This window comes from Bemisia tabaci, chromosome 7, assembly GCF_918797505.1.
Source record: "Bemisia tabaci chromosome 7, PGI_BMITA_v3".
Taxonomy (NCBI): domain Eukaryota; kingdom Metazoa; phylum Arthropoda; class Insecta; order Hemiptera; family Aleyrodidae; genus Bemisia; species Bemisia tabaci.
The window spans coordinates 41,874,462-41,895,663 of record NC_092799.1 but is presented as its reverse complement, the minus strand read 5'-3'; the positions used below and the strand labels follow the sequence as shown (position 1 = coordinate 41,895,663).

Here is a 21,202-nt window from a genome sequence, read left to right as displayed (position 1 = left end):
TTTTTCCAACGGTTTTTCACACTTTCACACGGTTCTTCCATAAAAAGTTCGAAATTTGCTCTTAGTTTGAACGTAAAAAATTTTACGAAACTTTTATGGAATGAACCTTTGGCGAATATAACGTGACCTTTATTGAAGGATTTCAATACTTTTTTAAGGCATAGCTTCTCTCATTATGTTCAATTCTGCGTCACAATATTATACGCAAATGTAATTGATGAGATGAAATAACCCTTCAATATTGTGATGCTAAACTGCTACTTATACGTACAAAATTAAAAGAAATACAATGTCCAAGGAGAACTGATGAGTTTGTATGCGGTGGTCATATGGGGAAGATAAATTTAAAAAAATGCCAAATAATAAATCCTTGTGGAAGTAAAAAAAATGAACAGTATCCGGAACAATAGAAATAGCGAGGGGAATGGAAATAATTTTGAATGCCATGGCTAATCATAACTCCCACGCATAAAGGAGGAAATGCTATTGCGGTAACTACGATTCAGCCTTTCGATTTATAGCCCCGCCTTTGCTTACTTTCACCACAGAAAGTACGCCTACCTTTAGTCATGAATGGAAAAGAGGGCTGGACTTGTTCGAGGACCGTGCATACGGATCGCCTCATTCGTGCGCTGACGGTATGATTCTCCTTCAGAAACTAGCGCCGCAACAAGCCATACTCTCGATCCATCTCTCATGAGCATGGGTTTTTTACAGTCTTTCATCCCTGATATTTTATACTTCGAATCAATGTATTAATAAAGCTAGTGGTTTTTTCAGCCGTCTATTACACTCGGATTATCTTCAGCTCTTCAACCATTCTTGAGAAACCTACAGATGGTCAAATATCGTGTTAAATGCGCCTCATGTTAACTCAAATCGAGATAGTTAGTTAGGTATTTTTTACCTTATTATTTTTTAATAACCATATGCGATTGACCGATTGCTGAGTTTATAATTGCAGTGTGACCCTCGTATTTTTTAATCAAAAGTTTCCTTTGCCAGATAGTGCCGATGTGGTTTAGATTACGAAAGTAAATTTTGGCAAACAAGTGATTTTGATCCGACCAGAAATGGGTGAGTGTTTGAAATAGCTTAAATTTTTTTATCTTGAGGACTTCACTTCTTTGGCGCCTTTTTCCCCCTTTTGACGCTCAAATTGTCTGCTCCACTATACGAAGAATAAATAATCATATGCATAGAGATAAATCGAATGCATCTTAGGAAAGTTAAACAATTTCCCCACCAGTTTTTGATTTCGATAGGAGAAATACTTGTGCCAAGGGAGCGCCATAGTATGCTGAGTACAATTTTAGTTGAGAAATTGGAAGTTTACGTGTCGTAATAACAAATATTTGATTTACACAGTAGAAATATTTCATCGAGACAAGTCGTGTATTAATATTACCCATTATTTTTAGTTTTCATTCATTTATAATGTCATTGAATCCAATTCTCTCATTGTTTATTCATCACGGCTGTCTGGTGAGTGGGCCGTATGCTTTTTGAAGTCGACGATTTCACAAGTAAACAATGAGAATATTCGATTGAATTGTGCGGAATTCCAAAACCACACAGCTCAATTGCAACAAACTAATTATTCTTTGCATGCTTAACTTTGTGGGGGGAAGGAAAAAACTACATTATAATTTTGAATTTTTATTGAATGACTATGGAGTGCTAAAGAGGAATCAAAAAAAGTACAAGCAATTTAGATCATTTGTGTCTCTTCTGCAAAATGAAATATACGTGAAAAATGTAAAACTGTTGCAAATGGGATACGTGGATATGGGTCTCAGCCATCGAATTTTGTTTTGAGGAGTAATTGGATTACATTTCGCAATAAGGAACCACTATTTCTGGCCCATTATAGAAACAACATACATGCCATTGGTTTCCCTGTGCGGATATGTGCTTTTATGGGAAAGCCAAAGATAGTGGTTCCTTATTGCAAAATGTAATCCAATTCTTCTTTGCTTTGTCATGACCAATTAGAACTGAAGTTTTATAGCCATGGTTCAGAGTCACCGTCGATACCTTGAGCTAATCAGAATCCTCGATCCAATCAGAAAATTCAGAGCCAACTTTCATAAAGGGCGTCAAGTAAATCAGTTCCCTCATTCTTCAGTTCTTCTGAATTTACTAAAATTTAATAATAAAAAAAAAAATCAGTGCTCAAACTTTAGTGCTTCAAGTGTTAGTATGCACACAAATCGTCGTTCTTCGGACGTAATAACGTATCCCAATTTCCGCATGAGCCCCAAAAAGCATGGATTTATATGTAAAACAGGGCTCAAGTGGAAATTGAGATACGTTGTTACGTCAGAGGGACGACGAAATATAAACAAAACTTGTGAAAGCACTGTGAGTTTTCGCCTCCAACTTCCATGATGCTTGTAATACAGGGTGGGCCAGAAGTTCCAGGACGGTCGGCTAACTTTTTAACGGTTCGAGATAGAAAAATGAAACTTTGGGAATGTTCCTATCTCAAAGGGGACCATCTTATGGGGGAGTCAAAATTTTGGTCCCCCCTAAGGGAGGGGGCGGGGGGCTCCCAACTTTTTTAACTTTTCCTGAAATTTGGGGACTTGCCCAACGTAATGTTGAACTGATTTTGACCTTACTGAGATAATGTGGAGGCAAATCTAAGGGAAATTGGTTTATTTCACTGGAAAATTGAATGACCTTTGAATTGACGAATTTGGGGGTCCTAACCCCCCCTTAAAATTAGTTCGAAGTGATTTCTGCAATGTTTACAAAAAAGCGAACACAATTTAGTAAATTTTCTCGTTTTATTTTTTTCTTTACGATAATTTGAACCGGAGTTGTGATTTTTTGAAAATAGGTCAAATTTGACCTTTGATCCTATCATAACTCGGTCAAAAATTAAGATATTGATCTGCGGTTTGCGCCAAAATTCTTAGTTTTTTATGATCTTTCGAATGAGGTATCACAAGATAGGGGTTGCCATTTGAAAAAAAAAGTTGGGGGCCCCCGCCCCCTCCCTTAGGGGGGACCAAAATTTTGACTCCCCCATAAGATGGTCCCCTTTGAGATAGGAACATTCCCAAAGTTTCATTTTTCTATCTCGAACCGTTAAAAAGTTAGCCGACCGTCCTGGAACTTCTGGCCCACCCTGTATAGTTAAGGCGCGTCACATGTTTTCCTAAATGAGGACACTTCTTATTTCGTTTTAATGTGGATCGTATTTTTATTTTGGAATGAACTCCACGATACGCAATTTTCAGGCAGAAACTTACCTGTCCCCGTTGCTTGTTTGGTATGTGGAGATAAATCCTTCGGGAAACATTACGGTGTGTACTGCTGTGATGGATGTTCTTGCTTTTTCAAGAGGAGCATTCGACGAAATATGTCCTACTCTTGCATAGGTAATTGATTTTGAAAATTAGTTTCCAATATTTTTTGCATAGGTATGTTTGAAAATAGTTGCCAGTCGAAGTTTTTTTTTTCCTCAATCGGGGACCAATTATTTTGAGTTTGTAGTTGATAAACACCCCCGAATATTACTCTATTTTTTGTTTATTCTTCACTCTATTTCTGGTAATTTTTCACTCCATATATGTTATTGTCAAAAGTAAAATTGAACTGAGGGGACTCTAGTGAAGGGGCTTTTATTATTTCGACAGCCCAAATCAAATGGCACGCCACGGGGAAGATAATAAGCAAATGCGAGTTCTGCTTGAAACCGAGGGTCCCTCTCACCGATTCGGAATGGTGACTCGGTGGCGTTAACATAGTTCGGTTAATTAATTGGACGTATTTCTATCAAACAGGACTATGTGCATTATGACGTGAGCCCTGTTATGCACATATTCTCATAGGTCTCAGGGCTCATGTCTTTATGCACATACTTCCGTTTGGCAGAAATACGTGAAATTCAGTCTCGTTATTAATTGAATCAGTGAGAACGAAAACACATAAACTCGAAAAAATGATAATAATCAAGACACACACAAAACTGCACAGTAGGTGAAGAAGTTACTCTTAGAAAAATATTTTTAGTGCCGAAGGACAAGTACTAAAGGACCTATTAAAGGTCCAAGCTGGAATGGATGCACTAACTTCAATGACCTTTATGAAAATTGACTGTCGTTGATGAAAACTAAGCGTTTTCGAGTTACAGAGTTGGTGTGTTTTCGCTCTCACCGATTCAATTGAGAGTATGAATGGTCGGTCAGTTGGTAATTACATTAATTTAAATGTGGTTTGAAGGAGAAAAGCAAACGTGGTAAATTAGGTTGGGAGGTTGGGTTAAAGATAATAACACTGTAGAACAGATTAATTTATTATTTGTTAGAGTTTTAAAATTCAGTTAATTTACTCAAAGACTATGGTTGTAGTATATTTTGAAATAAATAAAAATCAAGATCGAATATACACTTTAATATGTTGTATCATAGGAAGTTTCGGCTTCCTCAAAGCTTCGTCCCTTAAGTGCCCCATCAGCGGGCTGATTGTTGAAATTGATAGACAAAGCTATAGACAAAGACGACAAAAGAGATTTGGAGGGATCCTATTGGTAGAAGCTAGTGGTGGCAATAGTCATAGAAAGTAGGTAATAGACTAACTAACGGCAACCCACGAGAGACCCGATAGTTAGTCCATCATTTGCCCCCTTAGTCTGTAAGAACCACCGATTGCAACCAACAGGATCGCCCTATACTCCTTGTGTTTTCTTTGTCTATAGCTTTGTCTATCAATTTCAATAATCGGCCCGCTGGTGCGCGTTTTGGTTCGATACGGGCCGTAAATTTTTTGTCCTCCCTATAAAGTTCTTTCGATATGTGAGGGGAAAATACGAGCGTAGTGTGCTTATTTTTTTGGGATTCTTCACAGCTGGAAATGGAGAGTGCATCATCGACAAAACGAAGCGGAATTGGTGTCCTTACTGTCGACTGAAGAAATGTTTGGAGGTTAATATGATTACAACAGGTGAGTCACTTACGTCAACTTTAGTTTGAACTTTCGCATTTATCGGAGACAAAGCTTATTTAATAAATTGAAATGAAATAAAGTGATTAATTTTTAAAAAATCACGAAACCATAAAAAATTGTAATAGAGGCAGATACTTTATATATCCAAAACACGTATCGAGAGATGGAAAAGTATACGATAACTATTCCTCGACTCGCCAATAATACAAACATCAGTAGTTATTTAGAGAAGATAGAATACAAAAGCACAAGTGTCCTTTTTTACGAAGCTGAGATGATGGTTCTATTAAATTGTACTTTTTAAACCACTTGAAGACGGAAAAAATTGGAAAAATTCAGTGCCAGGACTACTCACCTAAGGAATTTTCGCCTAGAAGACTATTCGCCCGAGACTTTTTAACTCACGGATATTCACCAGCAACCCTTTTAACCATACGTGTTTTTTATTTTTACCTGAATGCGTTTCATCAGTTGCAAGTTGCAAAAGTTAAAAGTGAGCACCGCTCCCGCGGTTTCGTCTGAATAACTGGAGACTGGAGATAGAATGCATGTTCGCCTTCAACTCAACTTACTCAAGACTTCCATGGGCACTATAAAATACATGTGGGTTAAAATCCCTCTTTGCAAAAAGTCATGTATACCAAAGTGCATGATGATCTAAATGCTGTGGGTCAAGAGTTGTGGGTGAAAAGGTCTGGCTGAATTATACCGTGGCTGACTGGTCCCGGAATACCATGGAGGAGATGTTCTCCTTGTTGGAAAAATTTTCCAGTAACCGGATAAACCCAAAAAATAGATTTACTCATAAGTTATCTTTTTCAGAAATTTACAATGTGTCTCCTTCCTTAGTAACAGTTCCTTCTTAAAGAACTCGTAAGTTACACCATAAAAATGTAGAATTAAGAGGGAACAAGTCCAAATGGCATATAAAGTGGTGAGGAAAAGCCAGGGTTAACAAACCACAAAATCCATTTACTCCTGGAAAATCCACGGGATATAATATCAGCTTTTAATGTTAAATTTTACAGCTAATCAGGTTGGTTCTAAATTGAAATTTCACCTTTAGGGAAAAAAAAAATTAGCATGCCAAGAAAGACAAAGCGCAGGATTTGCCGAAGATGCGTTTTAATTTTGATTGATTATGTATTTATAGAAGCTCTCCTCCTTCATAACATACAATATCGACGTGAAAAATTCCCAAATGCTACATTTTAAATGTCAGGTCAATCTTAAAATGTTGTGAGAGTATAATAATATCAAAGTAATTAATTAAGTCAATTGATTGATTGTGCAGAGAACATTGAATTTGATCATACTATACAATGCAATATGCGGGTGCACAACTTTCCCCCCAAAAAGAATTATATTTTTTGGCAGCTCCGTAAAAGTCGAGAAAAGTTACCTCATGCCCTTTTCATCCTTGATGCTTCATTTGTTTATACATTCTAATGATGGTTATCTGTCATTTAATAAATTGGCAACATCTTACTAACAAAAATTGTCGTTAATTTAAAGCTGTGCAAGTTGAACGAGGCCCTCGCAAAAGAAGTAAGAGGTCAAGCATGGAAACCACGAGATCTTCCCGCGGATTGAGTAAAGCGTCATTTTGCGGTAATGGAAAATCACTTCACGCTTATGACAACGGGCATGCTGCTATTCGATCCGACTGTCAAGTTCCTGGTTCATGCGTCTCGTTTCCACTTGTATCCACACCAGTTCCTGTCAACTATTGCCTCACAGGTAAAAAGCCTGCTTTTTCTACTCTTCGTATTCACCGTGGAAATGAAAAAATGAGCACGAGTACATTAGAGAGACTCAAAAACTGAAGGATATTGGCAGTGTTCGAAACTCACAGGCGCCAACGCGCCAAATGCGCCTAAAAAATCGGTCATCGCGCCTAAAAAATGAAAACTCTGCGCCAAAAAGGCCCCTAAAAATTGCCCCCTCAAAATCTGGATTTTCGCAGGAAGTCATATACAGAAAGAAAAACAAATCTATTTAAATTGAAAAAACTCAGAATTATCAGCACTACAAGTGAAAGCTTGCTTTTTCTATTCTTCACGATTTCATTCTTAGTGCTTTTGTCTTCCCCAAGTTACAGCTACTTACAAGTTCTGTTACGGAAACATTTTACATCTAACTTTTCACTAAATGCGCCGTAATATATGGGCTAAAAGTCAATTTGGCCCCTAAAAAATCTTCAATGGCGCCTAAAAATCGGGCAATGCGCCACATGGCTTCTAAAACTCAAAGGTGAGTTTCGAAGACTGGATATGGGTGGATTTCAGCTAATGGGAGAAAATGGTTCTGAAAAAAAGTTAAAAAGTGATTTGGCCATATCAAGCTAAAGAGTAAAGACTACTTTTCTGTTCTCTTAGAGCTTCACGTCTCATATTAAATTGAATAATGTAGTTTTCTGGTGTTTCAATGCATATTATATCAAATACATTCAAGACTTGAAAAAAAATTAGACAAAGCTCGCAAAGGTCCTGGTTTATTTATATGACGAGTTGATATTCATTAACTACCTCCGAGTTACACGTCACCAAACTGACATTTTCACTGTTTAGCATGTTGAAAAAAAGTCTTAGAGTTATTCAAATCTCCTGAAGAATTTTTTCGTGGTTGGTGTGGCCTGCTTCTACGCAAAAAAAAAAAACCAAACATTGAGAGATAATATTATAATTGAAAGTTTTGAGCAACCAGTTACACGTCTTTCCCATATTTTATCCCATGAGCTGAAATCTACCCATATATTTTTGTCACAGGCAAATATTCAAATCAGGCATTTTGTCAAATGCCTGGGCAAATAGTCAAATATTCTTACTTAGATTGAAATTTTGAATTTTTACCCTAATTTTAGACATAATAATTCGTTACTCCAGTTAGAAAGAATTCTCTGATAAAGTATGCAGCATACAATAGTATTTTAAACGATTTTAAGATCCTGAATGCACATTTATCATGAAATTTTCAGCACGTCATAAAACATAGAATTTTTAAAATTTTAACATTTAAACTCACCAAAGGCATGTGAAAGGAAGGAACAAGGAGAGTCCGCAGATTTGAAGAGTTATTCTTCCCAAAGGTTTTTTTATATTTTCACAAAAACCTCTCGAACTTATAATATTTTTAGAATAAAAATCCATAAAATTAAGACTACCATTGTATTTTCCGTTCCAAAATGCTCCTTATACTCCTTCAACTGGCAAAATTGTGATCCCTATTTAATTTATAAAATATAGCATATTTTGAGATAAATGTGTATTTAAATACTATAAACGTATTTAAATACACATTACGTATTAAAAACGTATTTATCACTGTATAAACAAATTTTTACAGAGAATTCTTGCCGACATGACCAGAGAATTATTTTGCGTACACTTAGCAAAATAATCAGAATTTCAGTATAGGTAAGAATATCTGACTATTTTTAACAAAAGGTCTGATTTGACTATTTGCCTGCGAAAATGATCAGGTTTTTTATTATTATTTATACATTATCTCACAAAAATTTTCTTGATACATTTTTGGACCCTATGCTCATCCTATGACATACATCCCAAAATTTTGGACGCTATACTAACTTGGATTTTTAAAAAAAAAAAAAAAAAAAAAAAAAAAAAAAAAAAAAAAAAAAAAAAATTATTCCTGATTAAAGTGAGCATTGAGTTCAATAACTTGGACGCGATGAGCAGCCGAGTATTAAATAGGTGAGCATGGAGTCCAATATCATGACCACGATGTTATATTCGTTCCGAGGCCCCTGTACTGATTGTGAGAAAAATCAGATTTATCGTATCACAAGAGAACTGTTTCCTTGGCAGTTACTCGTTACTTTAAGAGAAAAACTAATTGAGTCAAGGAATCCACCTGCATAAAAAGAAAGTAAAATTTTACGTGATCGTGGTATCAATTTGTCTACTGGCACTATGCTATTTTTCTGATTCCATTGAAATCGTATGATTTATCTATAGGCTTTCTTTCCGACAAATGCAATTTTCCTTGTCTTAGTTAACCGTTTCTTTTGTACATGGGAGTAAATCACGGACATATGTTCTCATGTGGCAATGGAAAATTCTGGCACATGCCTATTTTTGCGAGTACCTCGTGCTTTCAGATTCCAGTTCATCAATTGCAGCGTTCTGTTTCCACATCCACTATTAATTAATTGATGAGTGAAAGCTCCCGACGATAAAGTAAATTAAACATTTTCGCAGATGGATACGAGCAAGAAATTGCCGCTCAAATCCTGCTTTCCTTCATCAAACAGACGAGGAAAACTGAACCGTTTGACTGCTTGTCAAAGGATGACCAAAACACTATTCTTAGTAGTGTGTGGCCTTTACAATTTCTCTTAAGGGTCGCTTACTGGCCAATAAATATCATTCCAGATTTGAAAAATTCCGAAAGAAGGTACGTACATAGACACATAATGATCATATAATAATATTTTTTTAGAATAATCAGTCTATATTAACGAGAGAAGGAACGTTTATTTTTAAAGGCAAATATTTTAGTAGGGCCGTTTAGTATCGAAATAATTTGAATTTTTCCTATCAGAAACTCTCTGAAGAAGACGGCTGGCCTTGAAACACGGTTTAGGTTAGGAACTAATATTCTTCAATTTTTTTCTTTTCTTTTTCTTTTTTTTTTCTTGAAAGTACTCACTCGCACATAGGTATTTTATTATCTACGGACGCGTTTCATTCCAGCCGCAGCAACATCATCCGCGAAACTATTTTTGTTCTTTTCTCATAATCACTGAAAAAAAAATCTTGGTGTATTTACGAAGAAAAGGGTAAAATTACCTAGAATTCAGAGTTATATTTGATCCCAGTTTTTTCTTGGTAAAATTACCATTTATGGAATTGTAATTTTACCGAGAAATCTCGGTAAAATTATTGGACTTTCCCGGTAATTTTACTGGACCTTGGTAAAAACTCCAATATTTTTTATCGAATGTGGTAGAATTACCGAGATAAAATGGCAAAGTTACCGGGCATTGATTACCAATAAAAGTGGTATTCTTACCTGAAAAAAAAACAGTAAAAATACCGGTTTTTAGGTAAGCTGGTCAGTCTGTCTTGGTAAAATTACCAATAGTTGGTAAAAAAGTGAGATGGTAAAGGTACCAACGGACCTTGGTAAAAACGCCGAGAATTTTTTTTCAGTGATCAGCTGACCTAAGCCCTCGCTCCTCCTCTCTACTCGATTCAAAATTGTAAACATAGGTTTTTGATACCGATGAAAATATCTGTCTTCCTGTTTATCTGCTTTGTAAAAAAAGCGTCATAAAAAATAATATCGGCTCACTATTTTTTATTGCCACAAGTTTGCAACTGTGGGATTCATTTATACGCAAATGAGACTGAATTTACTTCGAACGAAGTACTCAACCCCCCCCCCCCCTCTCATTTTTTAAACTTAATTCCTGCACCTGTTTATTGCCATAAACTCTTCAAAAACCGAAAAACTTTGTTGCCATAAACTCTTCAAAAACCGAAAAACTAGCTTTTTGTCTGATCTTAGGCTGTAAGTTAGCAAGATGATAAATATTGATCCTATAACAAATTTAGGAAAGCATATCAATTATTCATTTCCAGAGGCGAATTATTGCATAACAGTTTAGAGCGAATGTTAAGACTGAACTAATTCTCTGGTTTGTGTGCGAAGCATTGAAAATTCAGCGTATGCTCTTTAATATTTTGATAAAACCCTCATAAAGTCCACAAGTAAAAATCCCTTCTCTGGCACAGAGGAAGAAAGAGAAGGGTACTAAAAAAAAATACGATTTTCGAAGCGCCTCCAGTCTCACATGACACACCATACTTTGCCCCAGAGTTAGTTTAGCTGCCCCAAAGATAGTTTACTTGCCGAGACAAATCAGACCCATCTATGAACTTTGAGTTCAACATCTCAGATCAAACGATCCAGAACCTAACGGTGTATCTCTATTTCCCGAAAATCAAAGAGTTATGCAGAGAACACGGCTCACGTAGGGATTGAGATACGCTCTTTCGTCAGTATGGCAACAATGTGCACAACTGATATTTCTTTGTTATGTTCTTTTTGTTCTCAGTCGTTTGCCAGGATGCACACTTACCTGTCCAATTTTATTGAGGCGGTCAGTTCGTACGCTGCAAAATTTAAGACTCGACGCCATGGAGATATCACTTATTGAATCGTTGATATTAACTCGCCCAGGTATGATGAGATTACTGGGAACGTTAATGCTGTAAAGCTTTAATTTAAAACCCCGTTTCAACTATCAGTATATTTCATCTTATTTTAAATAATCGTAATAATTAGGGGAAACCATTCACTGAAAATTTAAAATAAAATTGGATGAAATTTTGCAAGAGAAAGCCCAGCAACCTTGTGGAGAAAAAAATCCAATTTCTCGAAATTAGTGAACTGGCGCATTTCCGACGTTTTTATGAATAAATTAGGAACTACTTATGTTTGGGCGTATTTTCAAGAAACAGTAACAATTACTATTTTTGCAATAATCACTCAAAATGGCTGTGTATTTCGGTAAGATCGATAAGTTAAATGCCATGACGGTATATTTACTTGAAAAACTGTCAACAACCTCCAATCTCACCTACAAATTTATCTGATAAAACCTTGGCTATTATCGGTCCAAATCATTGAGCAGACTCCAAAGAGACGAGACAAAATCTAGAATTTTGAAAAATCAAGGTGTAAGTCACACCAGAGCAACGGTTGAAATATAGATGATTCATGTCAAAAATTAAAGTATGGGAAAATATTACATCAAACAGAATTATAACATAAGTGGCACTTGAAGTTCAAAAAAATACTCAACTAGACTGCAGCTGAAATTTCCGGATTATGATCGTATCTCCAACTTCTTTGAACTGTAAGACTTCATATAACTTCAAACTGTGACAACTTCAATTTCTAGATCAGTGCGATTTGCACTTGTCTGTTTTTTTTTCTTTTTTTCTTTTTTTTTCTTAAAGTGTCTGCTACGATTACTTTCATCTGACTTAGGAATCATGCATGTATAAATAAATATCTTTGAATGGTGCATGTTTCAAAAAGGAGGCATATCTCCAAAAATTATTTTTTGTGCCTCTTTTCTAACAGTTGGAGCAAGAAAAATACAATTTTCCATTAGTGACGCAGAATTAAAAACGTGTGCTTTTCGTCCAACAGACCGCACTTGCATCAAACTCACTCAAAACGCCTTCATTGAGAGGTTGATGCAACTTGCATGTCTCTAAAGTGTAACTGCTCGGAAGTCTGTGATGCATGTGCATGAAGTCAAACATCTTGTTTTAACAGAATAAATATATTTGCACTACCTTTGAAAAATTATCTTTCATTTTTCATTATAATGTATCACGATTTGTTTACACATTTTCCGTATGATTCCAGATCTACTTTACGACACACAAACAATTGGTTACGAGAGAGTTTGTGAATTTCAAGAAAGGACACTGGTTGCTTTACAACATTACACGCTTATGAACTCGTCCAAGAGATTCGGCCAGATCATGACTGCTCTACTCACATTGAACAGTCAGCAAATTAGCAGTGCAATCAATCGTGTTTTTTTCAGCCCAATTGTAGGACAAGTTCCCGTTGAGCAATTGATAACATCCATTTTATAGACCGAAAAAATTTTGAGATCGACGTTTATTGAGAGAAAAATACATCAAATGACATGATTTCCATTCATGTTGTCAATGTAATCACAATAATTTACCTAAGTGGTTCTGTTTGTATCGGAACATAAAAGTGCTCTACGGTATTTGAAAGTTTTTTATAAAAAAACAAAACAAAAATCAAAAACTGTAACGTTTTTTTTTTTTTTTTTTTTTTTTTTTTTAATATCTAGCAATTGGTATAGCTCTAATACTTCCTCAAATGTTTTGTTCATATGAGTTTGAAAGAGAAAATACAAATGACATATTCCTAAAACTTGAAGGACACAAATTGAGTATCACTTGGATTACATTTTGATATAAGGAACCACTATCTCTGACTCTTCCTTAAAAACGCATATCTACATAAGGAAACCGATGGCACTTATGTTGTTTCAAAAATGAGCTAGAAATAGTGGTTCCTTATTGCAGAATGTGATCCACTTGACCATTGCACTGCATTGTTACACTTTGAAAGCTAATTGGCTATAATAACCAGTTCAGATGGAAGGCAGGGAGGATGAATACGCTAGAATTTTAGGAGACAAGCAAAAAAGAATAGAAATGGTAGGAAAGAAAGACGTTGAAAAGGAAAAGGAGGAAAGAAATTCATTAATTACCACTACGCATCTGTCACAACTCAGACTCTTTCTCCATTTGTTTTGCGTTTATTTTTGAGCGTATTTTTGTCGTCAGCCCCTGCTCAACCCCCTTCCCCTCCTCTTCCTCCATTCGGCCAGCGTTGTCTGTACTTAAGAAATTCAACTTGTTACATAACTTTTCCTTAAAAAAGGAAAAGTAGACCTCAGAAACTGCGATCAAATATTATTTTTTCTTACTGTACCTAGTCCTATAATTTCGAAATTTTTTCGTGAAACATTTCGAAATTATGTTGATTGGGAATTTTTGAGCGGCCCTGTTTGTCAACCTCAAGTCTTGCCCCTCAACTTTGGGACTTATTTTTCGTGCACAATTTTTCGATATATGTCACTCGGGCTTAGTTGTCGGTCGCAGTTGTCTGGACTCGAGACACTAGTCTTGCCCACTTTTGTCTGTAATCCTTTGTTCTCATTTTCGAGGGTCTCTTGAAGCTTACCGCCTTGGGGGCCGTCGAATCTTTTTGCTCTGAAAATAATTTCCTGTGATAAAATTAACTTTTTTCGTATATGATCCAACGTCACTCAACTGTTTGCACTGACTGACTACTACTCACCGCTCGGTGGTTTCTGTGTGTTTACACGCGCATAAATGAGATAAAACAGAAGAAAAAATAGCTTCCAAAATGCAAACACTGGAAAAAGTCGCATGGATCTAGAGTCCAGACTCTTAAAAAGTTTGATAGAAAAATAACCTTTACTCGATCGGATTTTTGCTTGAATAGAGAGCCAAGCCTCTTAATTGAAGCCGATTTCCTCATGATTCAAGTTTAAATCCGATTGAATCATAAGTATTTTTTCTTGTCACATCTTTCAAGAGTCTAAGCTCAAGATCCAAGCTACTGTTTTTGGTGTGAATGATGTCCGACAAACATACCAAACTGTATAGTGTGCTGATATAAAAAATTAATATTTTATTATTTTGAAACACTTTTTTACTAAAAAATTATAATAGGTGCCATGGATACCAAACACTGCTTATTTATAATAACCGGATGATTTTTTCTTGAGAAGGTCCTTGCACGCGAGAAATATGTATGACCGCGATGTATGATTCGAATGAATTCATTTTAAGAGTCACAAGGCTAATTTTCATCCAATTATTTTGCCTCTGCTTGAAGTTCGGCTTCTAATTCTATGGTTCATTAGAAGTTCCATGTTGTAAGTTCCAAAATTGATGAAATTATTAAATATGGATTGTCAAAGTGCGCAAAATTGCGTATTTACATTGGGATTGGGGAAAGAAAAACAGAGGAAGTTTTCAAGGATTTATGATGACTTGTTTTTTTTTTTCTAAAAAAAAAAAAAAAATAAAGAATGCCAGGACGTCCTTAATCTCACAACAGGAGAAACGTAATTTCTTACTTTGGCCATCGATTTGTCACATTTTAATTGAAAAAATCCCATTTCCATTTTAAAGACATCATCATCCTTCTCGAGTCATGATGATTTAAGAAATGTCACTGCAAAAATCTTGGTATGAGATGTGCATTATTTCCACCTTTTTAAATGCCAAAAAATATTCCCGATGGTAAATTTTAAGGTAAGTTGATTGTTACGAGGATTCCTAAAACCTAACGTTTGTACGATCTAAATGCAGTGGTTAACACAGAAACTTAAGCTCCCACTCTAGCAAGGTCTAAGCACGCAATGCATATGATTATATGTGTGACGAACTGACGATGCACTCTTCTTTCAAACGTAAAACCATGAAAGTTCGAGGTTTTAAAACTTAATTAAATAACAAACTCGGTGCCAAAATTTGAAGAAAGCGTTCTCATCGGAAATGCGTCCCTCCGTTTCTGAGCTGTTCTGAGTTTATTTTTGATCTGAATGAGAGTTTTGTCTCTTCTAGGGCAAAACCCGTCACGGAAAGGCAACTTATCTCCGAATACTTGTGAGAGTACAATGATCGGAGAAAGTCAACAATAAAAACCAGTGGTGAGATTATAAGGAACAAGAACAATTTTCTAGGTGTGTAAGTAAGAGCACACGGAGAAAAAAACTTCGTGCGTGGGACCCGAAGTTGAGGTCATATGGATCTATGAAATTTTTAGATCACGTATCAAAAAACTTGAGGTCGAGCTGCCGAAGTTCGGGACAGACATCTGAAGTACTTCGATATATACCGAAGGGTTCGGATCACACATCTGAAGTACTCCGGTACGTACCGAAGTGCCTCGATGTCTGACCCGAACTTCGGCAGCTCGACCTCAAGTTTTCGGGTGCGTGATCAGAAAACTTCAGAGATCCATATGACCTCAACTTCGGGTCTTATATACGAAGTTTTTTTCTCCGTGCATATGTTCAAGAAACCTTTTCGTGGAACCGAAGCGCAGCCTCTGAGCGCAGCCCGTGCTATTAACCATGAAAGTGAAGATTTTGGAGAGCACGTATACGAGACGTGAATGTTGGAATGTCGGTGCGGGGACAATGAGTAAAAGTTGTCATTCAAAAGGGTAGTTTTTTTTTTTTGTTTTTTTTTGTTTTTTTGTCAAGCGAAATTTTATTCAGTAAGTACATATTTACAAAAAATTGTAATGTGCGTATCTTATTACTAATTTGCTTAGGTGATGATAGATATAAGTTATATATAGTGATAACATAATGTGTGTGATAACAAAAGAGACAAGTAAAGTAAGGAGATTCAAAAGGGTAGTTGAACAAAGACTTTTTCCTTACTTTCCCGAAAATTCATTTTTTCGGTGATTCTTAACAATCCTTGCTTCTTCCTTACTTTTTCTTCATCTCACACATATTTTTAACTGGATTCGGATTGGGAAAGTGGAATGATGGAATGACAAAGGTATGAACCGAAAAACACGAGGAACCGAACCACGAACTTAATAAATGGAAATCGCAAACTCCTAAGGCTACTTTTTAGAGTTTATCACGAAAATCTCGGATTTTCGTATCGGAAAATCCGTACTTTTTCCGTACTCCCGTGCCGACCTCCCGAAATTAATGCTTTATCAGTGTATCCGAACTTTTTCCGCACAGAAGACACCCGGCATTTTCAGTCATCAGCCCGCCGGCAGCGTCTGAGCTGGAACTTTGTAAATATATTGCTAGAACTCGTGGACTAAAAATTGACATCTTGAAACTTAGAGCTAACATACGGATAGGCACTTTAGCCGCATTTCTGTGCGGAGCGTTTGACTGATATAGAGAAGTAGTCTCTCGGGGAGGGAACCTCCCTTGAATTAGGGGTAGATGCTGTACAAAGGGCACATATCCTAGGGCAAGCTCTAAGAGTGAAATCCTAGGATTATTTCATTTCAAAGATTATTTTGTCCCCAGAAAACCCGCTCGAAGTGGCATCTTCTCTTAGTATAGATTTCATTCCTTAAAAAAATTAAGAGAAAGTATCACATATCTAATCGTATCTAGTTTCATAAACAAGGAATGCAATCCGCACTAAGAGTGGATTCCGCTGTTTTAACTTTCTAAGTCGGAGCGACACTTAGCGGAGCGTTGAGAGTTCACGCCTCGCGCCACTGCGCCTTCAAATTTGCAGATGCAACGCGGACATCCATCAAGCACGAATAGTTGTATCTCTGCGCCGTCATCAACGCACGACAGTTACCTTCTTCTATTTCTATGTTGTGTTGGTTCCGTTTGTCTTATTTTATTGTGGTGATTCAAGTGATACGTGAGCAACGCAACGCAAAAAGCAAAATACCCTTTACGTATCTGTAAATTTCCCCTGAATTATAAGACATTTCCGCACCGAATTCCAAGTCAAAATTTTGCACAGTTTTCTGTTAAAAACAAAATAAAATATGATGAGAAATTGGGAAATATCCAATGTAATTAAGCTCATTGGACTACATTTTGCAATTAGGAGCTGCAATTCCCATCTCATTTAAAAACACCTGTCTATACGGGAACTAATAGTACATGCGTTGATTTTAAACTGAACTAGGAATTGTAGTTCCTGATTGCAAAATGCAGTCCAATTTGCCTATTACATTAGATGTTTCCTAAATTCTCATCATATTATATTTTGTCTCAACAGAAAATTGTGCGTAATTTTGACTTGAAATTTAGTGCGTAAATTTCTTATAATTTAGGGGATTATTTACAGATCTTTAAAGGGTATTAAGTTGCTTCTATTGAAACACACATCTGTCTTTAGGGGAACAAATGGTAATACGTTAATTTTAAACTGAGTCAGAAACTGCAATTCTTGATTGCAAAATCTAGTCCAACTCTACTAAACTCGTCCATTTTGAAAAGGTCCAATTACACGATCAAATTGAGCCATCAAATTGGGCCTCTCATTGGTCGCATTCAGAATGTGACCAATGAGAGGCCCAATTTGATGGCTCAATTTGATCGTGTAACTGGACCTAAACGGAAATTTTGCGAAGTCGGAAAATAGTCACGTTCTATTGTCTGAGGAAAGATGAATCTCGGCTGAATTCAAAATCAACCGGTGATCGTTTCCTCCTGCGTTCTGCAGCGCCCCGCGGCTAATTTCAAGAGCTCCAGTTATTTTCAAATTTACACCGCGGCTATCCGCGCGGATGGAGAAATTGAAATTTTTTCGATCGTTTATCTTCATAAATGGAAACGGAAGTCCGGAGTTACGGAGACGTGGAAAGGAGAAATTGCGGATGCGAGGAAGTTGTATCGTTTGAAGTAAGCTATTCCTCTTTGCTTTTGCCCGAAGAGGATGAGGACGGAGAGGAAAAGAGGAAAACGCGCGCATAGTTTCTGAGATTACCGGAAGCACCATCGAAAGCAAAACACGCGAATATATCAAGAGCATGCGTGCCCGGTGCGCACATCGCATCGTCGCGCTGAATCGAGCGAGGCGTTCATATATTCACTTTTATTTAATTTTGTTTTTCTCATCTGAGTTTTTTTTTTTTTTTTTTTTTTTTTTTTTTGGGGGGGGGGGGCTTACCCAATTGAATTCCCCCAGTTGTTGAGTCCCAATAAATTGAGATCCTGCAAAAGATAATTATAAAATGACCATTTTATCTAGTAATTAGCCCTGTACGACCTGCACCGACATTCTATTTTTTTCTGCCGTTTTGTAAATTTCATAAGGTATGACCAGTGTATGTAAACATATGCACCCTGATTTTTTTTTGTTCTGACTGCAATTAATTGCTTGAAAGGGTCATTACTGCATCATTGAGGCTACCCGCATCTAATTGTAGCTGAACCGCGTTTTGTTGCGGCTGAATCCAAATAAATTGAGGTACTACTGAAATTAATTAGAAATCACAATTTCATATAATGGTTAGACCTGCACCACTGTCATTTTTCATGCTCTGCGCCTATAATGAGCTCGTGTGGAAGTTTAAAAATTGAGGATTAGTCCACCCGCACATTCTCATTTCGGCTCATTTGGCTGTCGTCACAGTGCGAAATACATTTTCCATCAAAGAATTATTATGTCTAGCTCGTTTAAGAAACAACTTATATACAACTTATTTGATTTTATTATATCGCCGAAGATGGGATTAAACCTGAAATGCATAAGATGAATTATATCGACGGTGAACCTACCAAACCACGGATCTCATTTGCGGTGTTTAAAAATCTCCATTTCCCGTTTTATCTTTTTGAAGGAGAACAAATCAATACAATTCCTTGAAGTTTTTGCAGAATTTTCTACGCACTGAAAATATAAATCACGGATCTTTTCAAGAATCGGCGCTAAGTAGTTCCCGCATCTAAAAAAATGAAGTATGACAGGAAGGTTGCAACGCCCCAAACCGAGGTACATGGTCTGGTAATTTCATCTCGATATGTTATGAAAAGTTTAAAAATGCATGTTTTCGGTTTGTTTCATCCTTATTTCAACTTATATGACATTATTTTCCAAATTCAGATAGGTGCTTTCATGGATGAACCAGAAACAGTAGTAGTGGTAGAAAATGCAGTCCCTATGTGCATTTACTCGTGCTCCATGTATATAACTGTAGATTCAATTGGAAGACCCATTAGCTCAACAGGAGCAGGCGGCTCATGCTGGGCATAAAATCATCGAAAAAACTACACTCTTCATAATGAGTTTCCTTCCGGTGAAGATGCCCCGATGCTGTGGCCCTCCGCTGCGCCCACCCAATGAAAAAGAAATTCCAAGCATTTGTTTTCATTGTTCCTCTTTTTTTTCTCTTTTTTCATAGTTCACGTTCAAATACCGAGCGGTGGCAGGCGGTTTCGAGAGGGATAGGAGTTGGAGATATTTATAGACTCGGGGAGTTTGGCAGCTCCCGATGTAAGTTCAGTTCAACCAACTTCTTCAGTCCGGCCAAACCGCCAATCCCGAAAGGATGAGATCGTCTTAACCTCGCTCATTTCATTAGACTTTTATCAAATGATGATCATTCCTCCAAACAGTTTATTTGTTTTCATCGTTGTGCCCGATATTTTGTATTTATCAGTGCCTGTGGTCATGAGCCCACGAAATACACGCGTAATACACGGTGGGAATCGAGTGCCATAAATAAACTTGAACTTACAATCGACTTCCTCTCTTTTCTAATGACTTCTACTTTTTCGCGTTGTGTTTATTTTGGCGGATGAAGTCTCTGCTCATTTGAATGTGTACTTGCTAAGCGCTGGAAAGTATAAAAATTGGTCGGTTTTAACACGAAAACTACGTCGGTGACACGTGATTTTTGTTCAATTAACGACAAATAAAAGGTAGTATTATACGGGATTATACTCGTTAGTTTCGGATGTTTTTAGTGCGGAACAGTGCGCGCGGTGTCTATTTACTATATCGGTAATATTTTCGGCGGTATTATTCAGTTCTCAATGTCTATGAACAGCAAAAATCATTGATTTTTTTTTCTCGGCAGTTAAAGTTTCCTGAGTGCACATGCAATTTGAGTACACACGTGATAAGTGGTTTCCAGAAACTTTTATTTTTCATGCGAGGATTGTTGTTCTGATTCTCCGATAGTTCCTATCTGGCTTGGACATTGTTCACCGCGATCATTCCTTCAAAATGGGGTGAAAATAAAAGAAGACTGAATAGGTATAGGTAAGTGCTTGATTTTGCAAGTTCCATATCTTTCTGTAACTCCAAGTATTGTAATCATAAGTTGTGGCAATGGACCACTAGACCAGGTACGAACTTAAGCATTCTGATACATGTTTCTTATCAAGGATTTCACGTAGAATATGATTCGCGCAACGGAAATCACTGAAACCAACTCCTAACGGAGATATTAACATTTTTCTTTCACATTGGTTGCGAGGAATTTGAACTGCCCGCTCACAAGAAACTCAAAGCTCTACGTGAGTCAAATCGCACACTACGACGGTTTCAGCAAGTTTCTCAGTCGAGCAATGTTCATGTCTCACCATGTATTATTCGCAAATGAGCAATTTGCTATACCTAGCTGAGCCAAAGCGTCACGATTGAGGTTGCCAGATGTTTACATCGTAGATACTGTCATGATAACGTTCAGCGCGCGATGTGAATCACGTAGAGCATTGAGTTTTCATGAGCGGGTGGTTTGAATTCACGCATCAAAAATCATTAAATACCTTCGTAAGGAGTTAATCTCGGTAAATTTTGTTGTGTGCATCGTGTTTTACGTGAAATTTTGGTTAAGAAACATGTATCAGAATGCTGAAATTTGTACCTTATCTAGTGGTCCATTGAAGATTAAACAAGTGAGAGACTCTTACGCCTGTGGCAGCCTGTATGACAATTCCTCTCTGATTTGGTATTCATAAGTTGCAATATGCATGTTGGATATAACTCTCAAGTTATACCAGTTGGACAACATTAAGCAGAATCAGACCTTTGACGGATCCAGACCTTTCGAACCGGAGGGGAGGGCGGAGGGGAATCCGAGAAGCTTCCCCCCAAAATGTTTTCGAAATTTTAAAGCACCCAATATGCAGTTGAATCAGTTTCATCAAGAAAAATTACCA

At 36.9% G+C, this 21,202-nt stretch overlaps 2 protein-coding genes across 3 annotated transcripts in view; both read left to right on the top strand.

The window, feature by feature from the left end:
• Nucleotides 1-155: 155 nt before the first annotated feature.
• Nucleotides 156-15,281, top strand: Hr83 (nuclear hormone receptor 83). Of its 2 annotated transcripts, XM_072302536.1 has the most exons (7): nucleotides 156-1,077; nucleotides 3,249-3,389; nucleotides 4,858-4,953; nucleotides 6,472-6,696; nucleotides 9,180-9,375; nucleotides 11,042-11,166; nucleotides 12,367-15,281. In XM_072302536.1, exons 1-7 carry the CDS (start codon nucleotides 1,074-1,076, stop codon nucleotides 12,600-12,602), a joined length of 1,023 nt encoding a protein of 340 aa, XP_072158637.1. In that variant the 5' UTR covers nucleotides 156-1,073; the 3' UTR covers nucleotides 12,603-15,281. The 2 variants fall into 2 exon arrangements, with proteins under 2 accessions (XP_072158637.1, XP_018900949.2); XM_019045404.2 differs by lacking the exon at nucleotides 156-1,077 and having other exon boundaries at nucleotides 1,939-3,389.
• Nucleotides 15,282-18,236: 2,955 nt separating this feature from the next.
• Nucleotides 18,237-21,202, top strand: part of LOC109033000 (uncharacterized) — a 53,552-nt gene continuing 50,586 nt past the window's right edge. The window contains exon 1 of the mRNA XM_072302911.1: nucleotides 18,237-20,300. The gene's annotated coding sequence lies outside the window, so the exon portion shown is untranslated. The remainder of the gene's footprint in view (nucleotides 20,301-21,202) is intronic.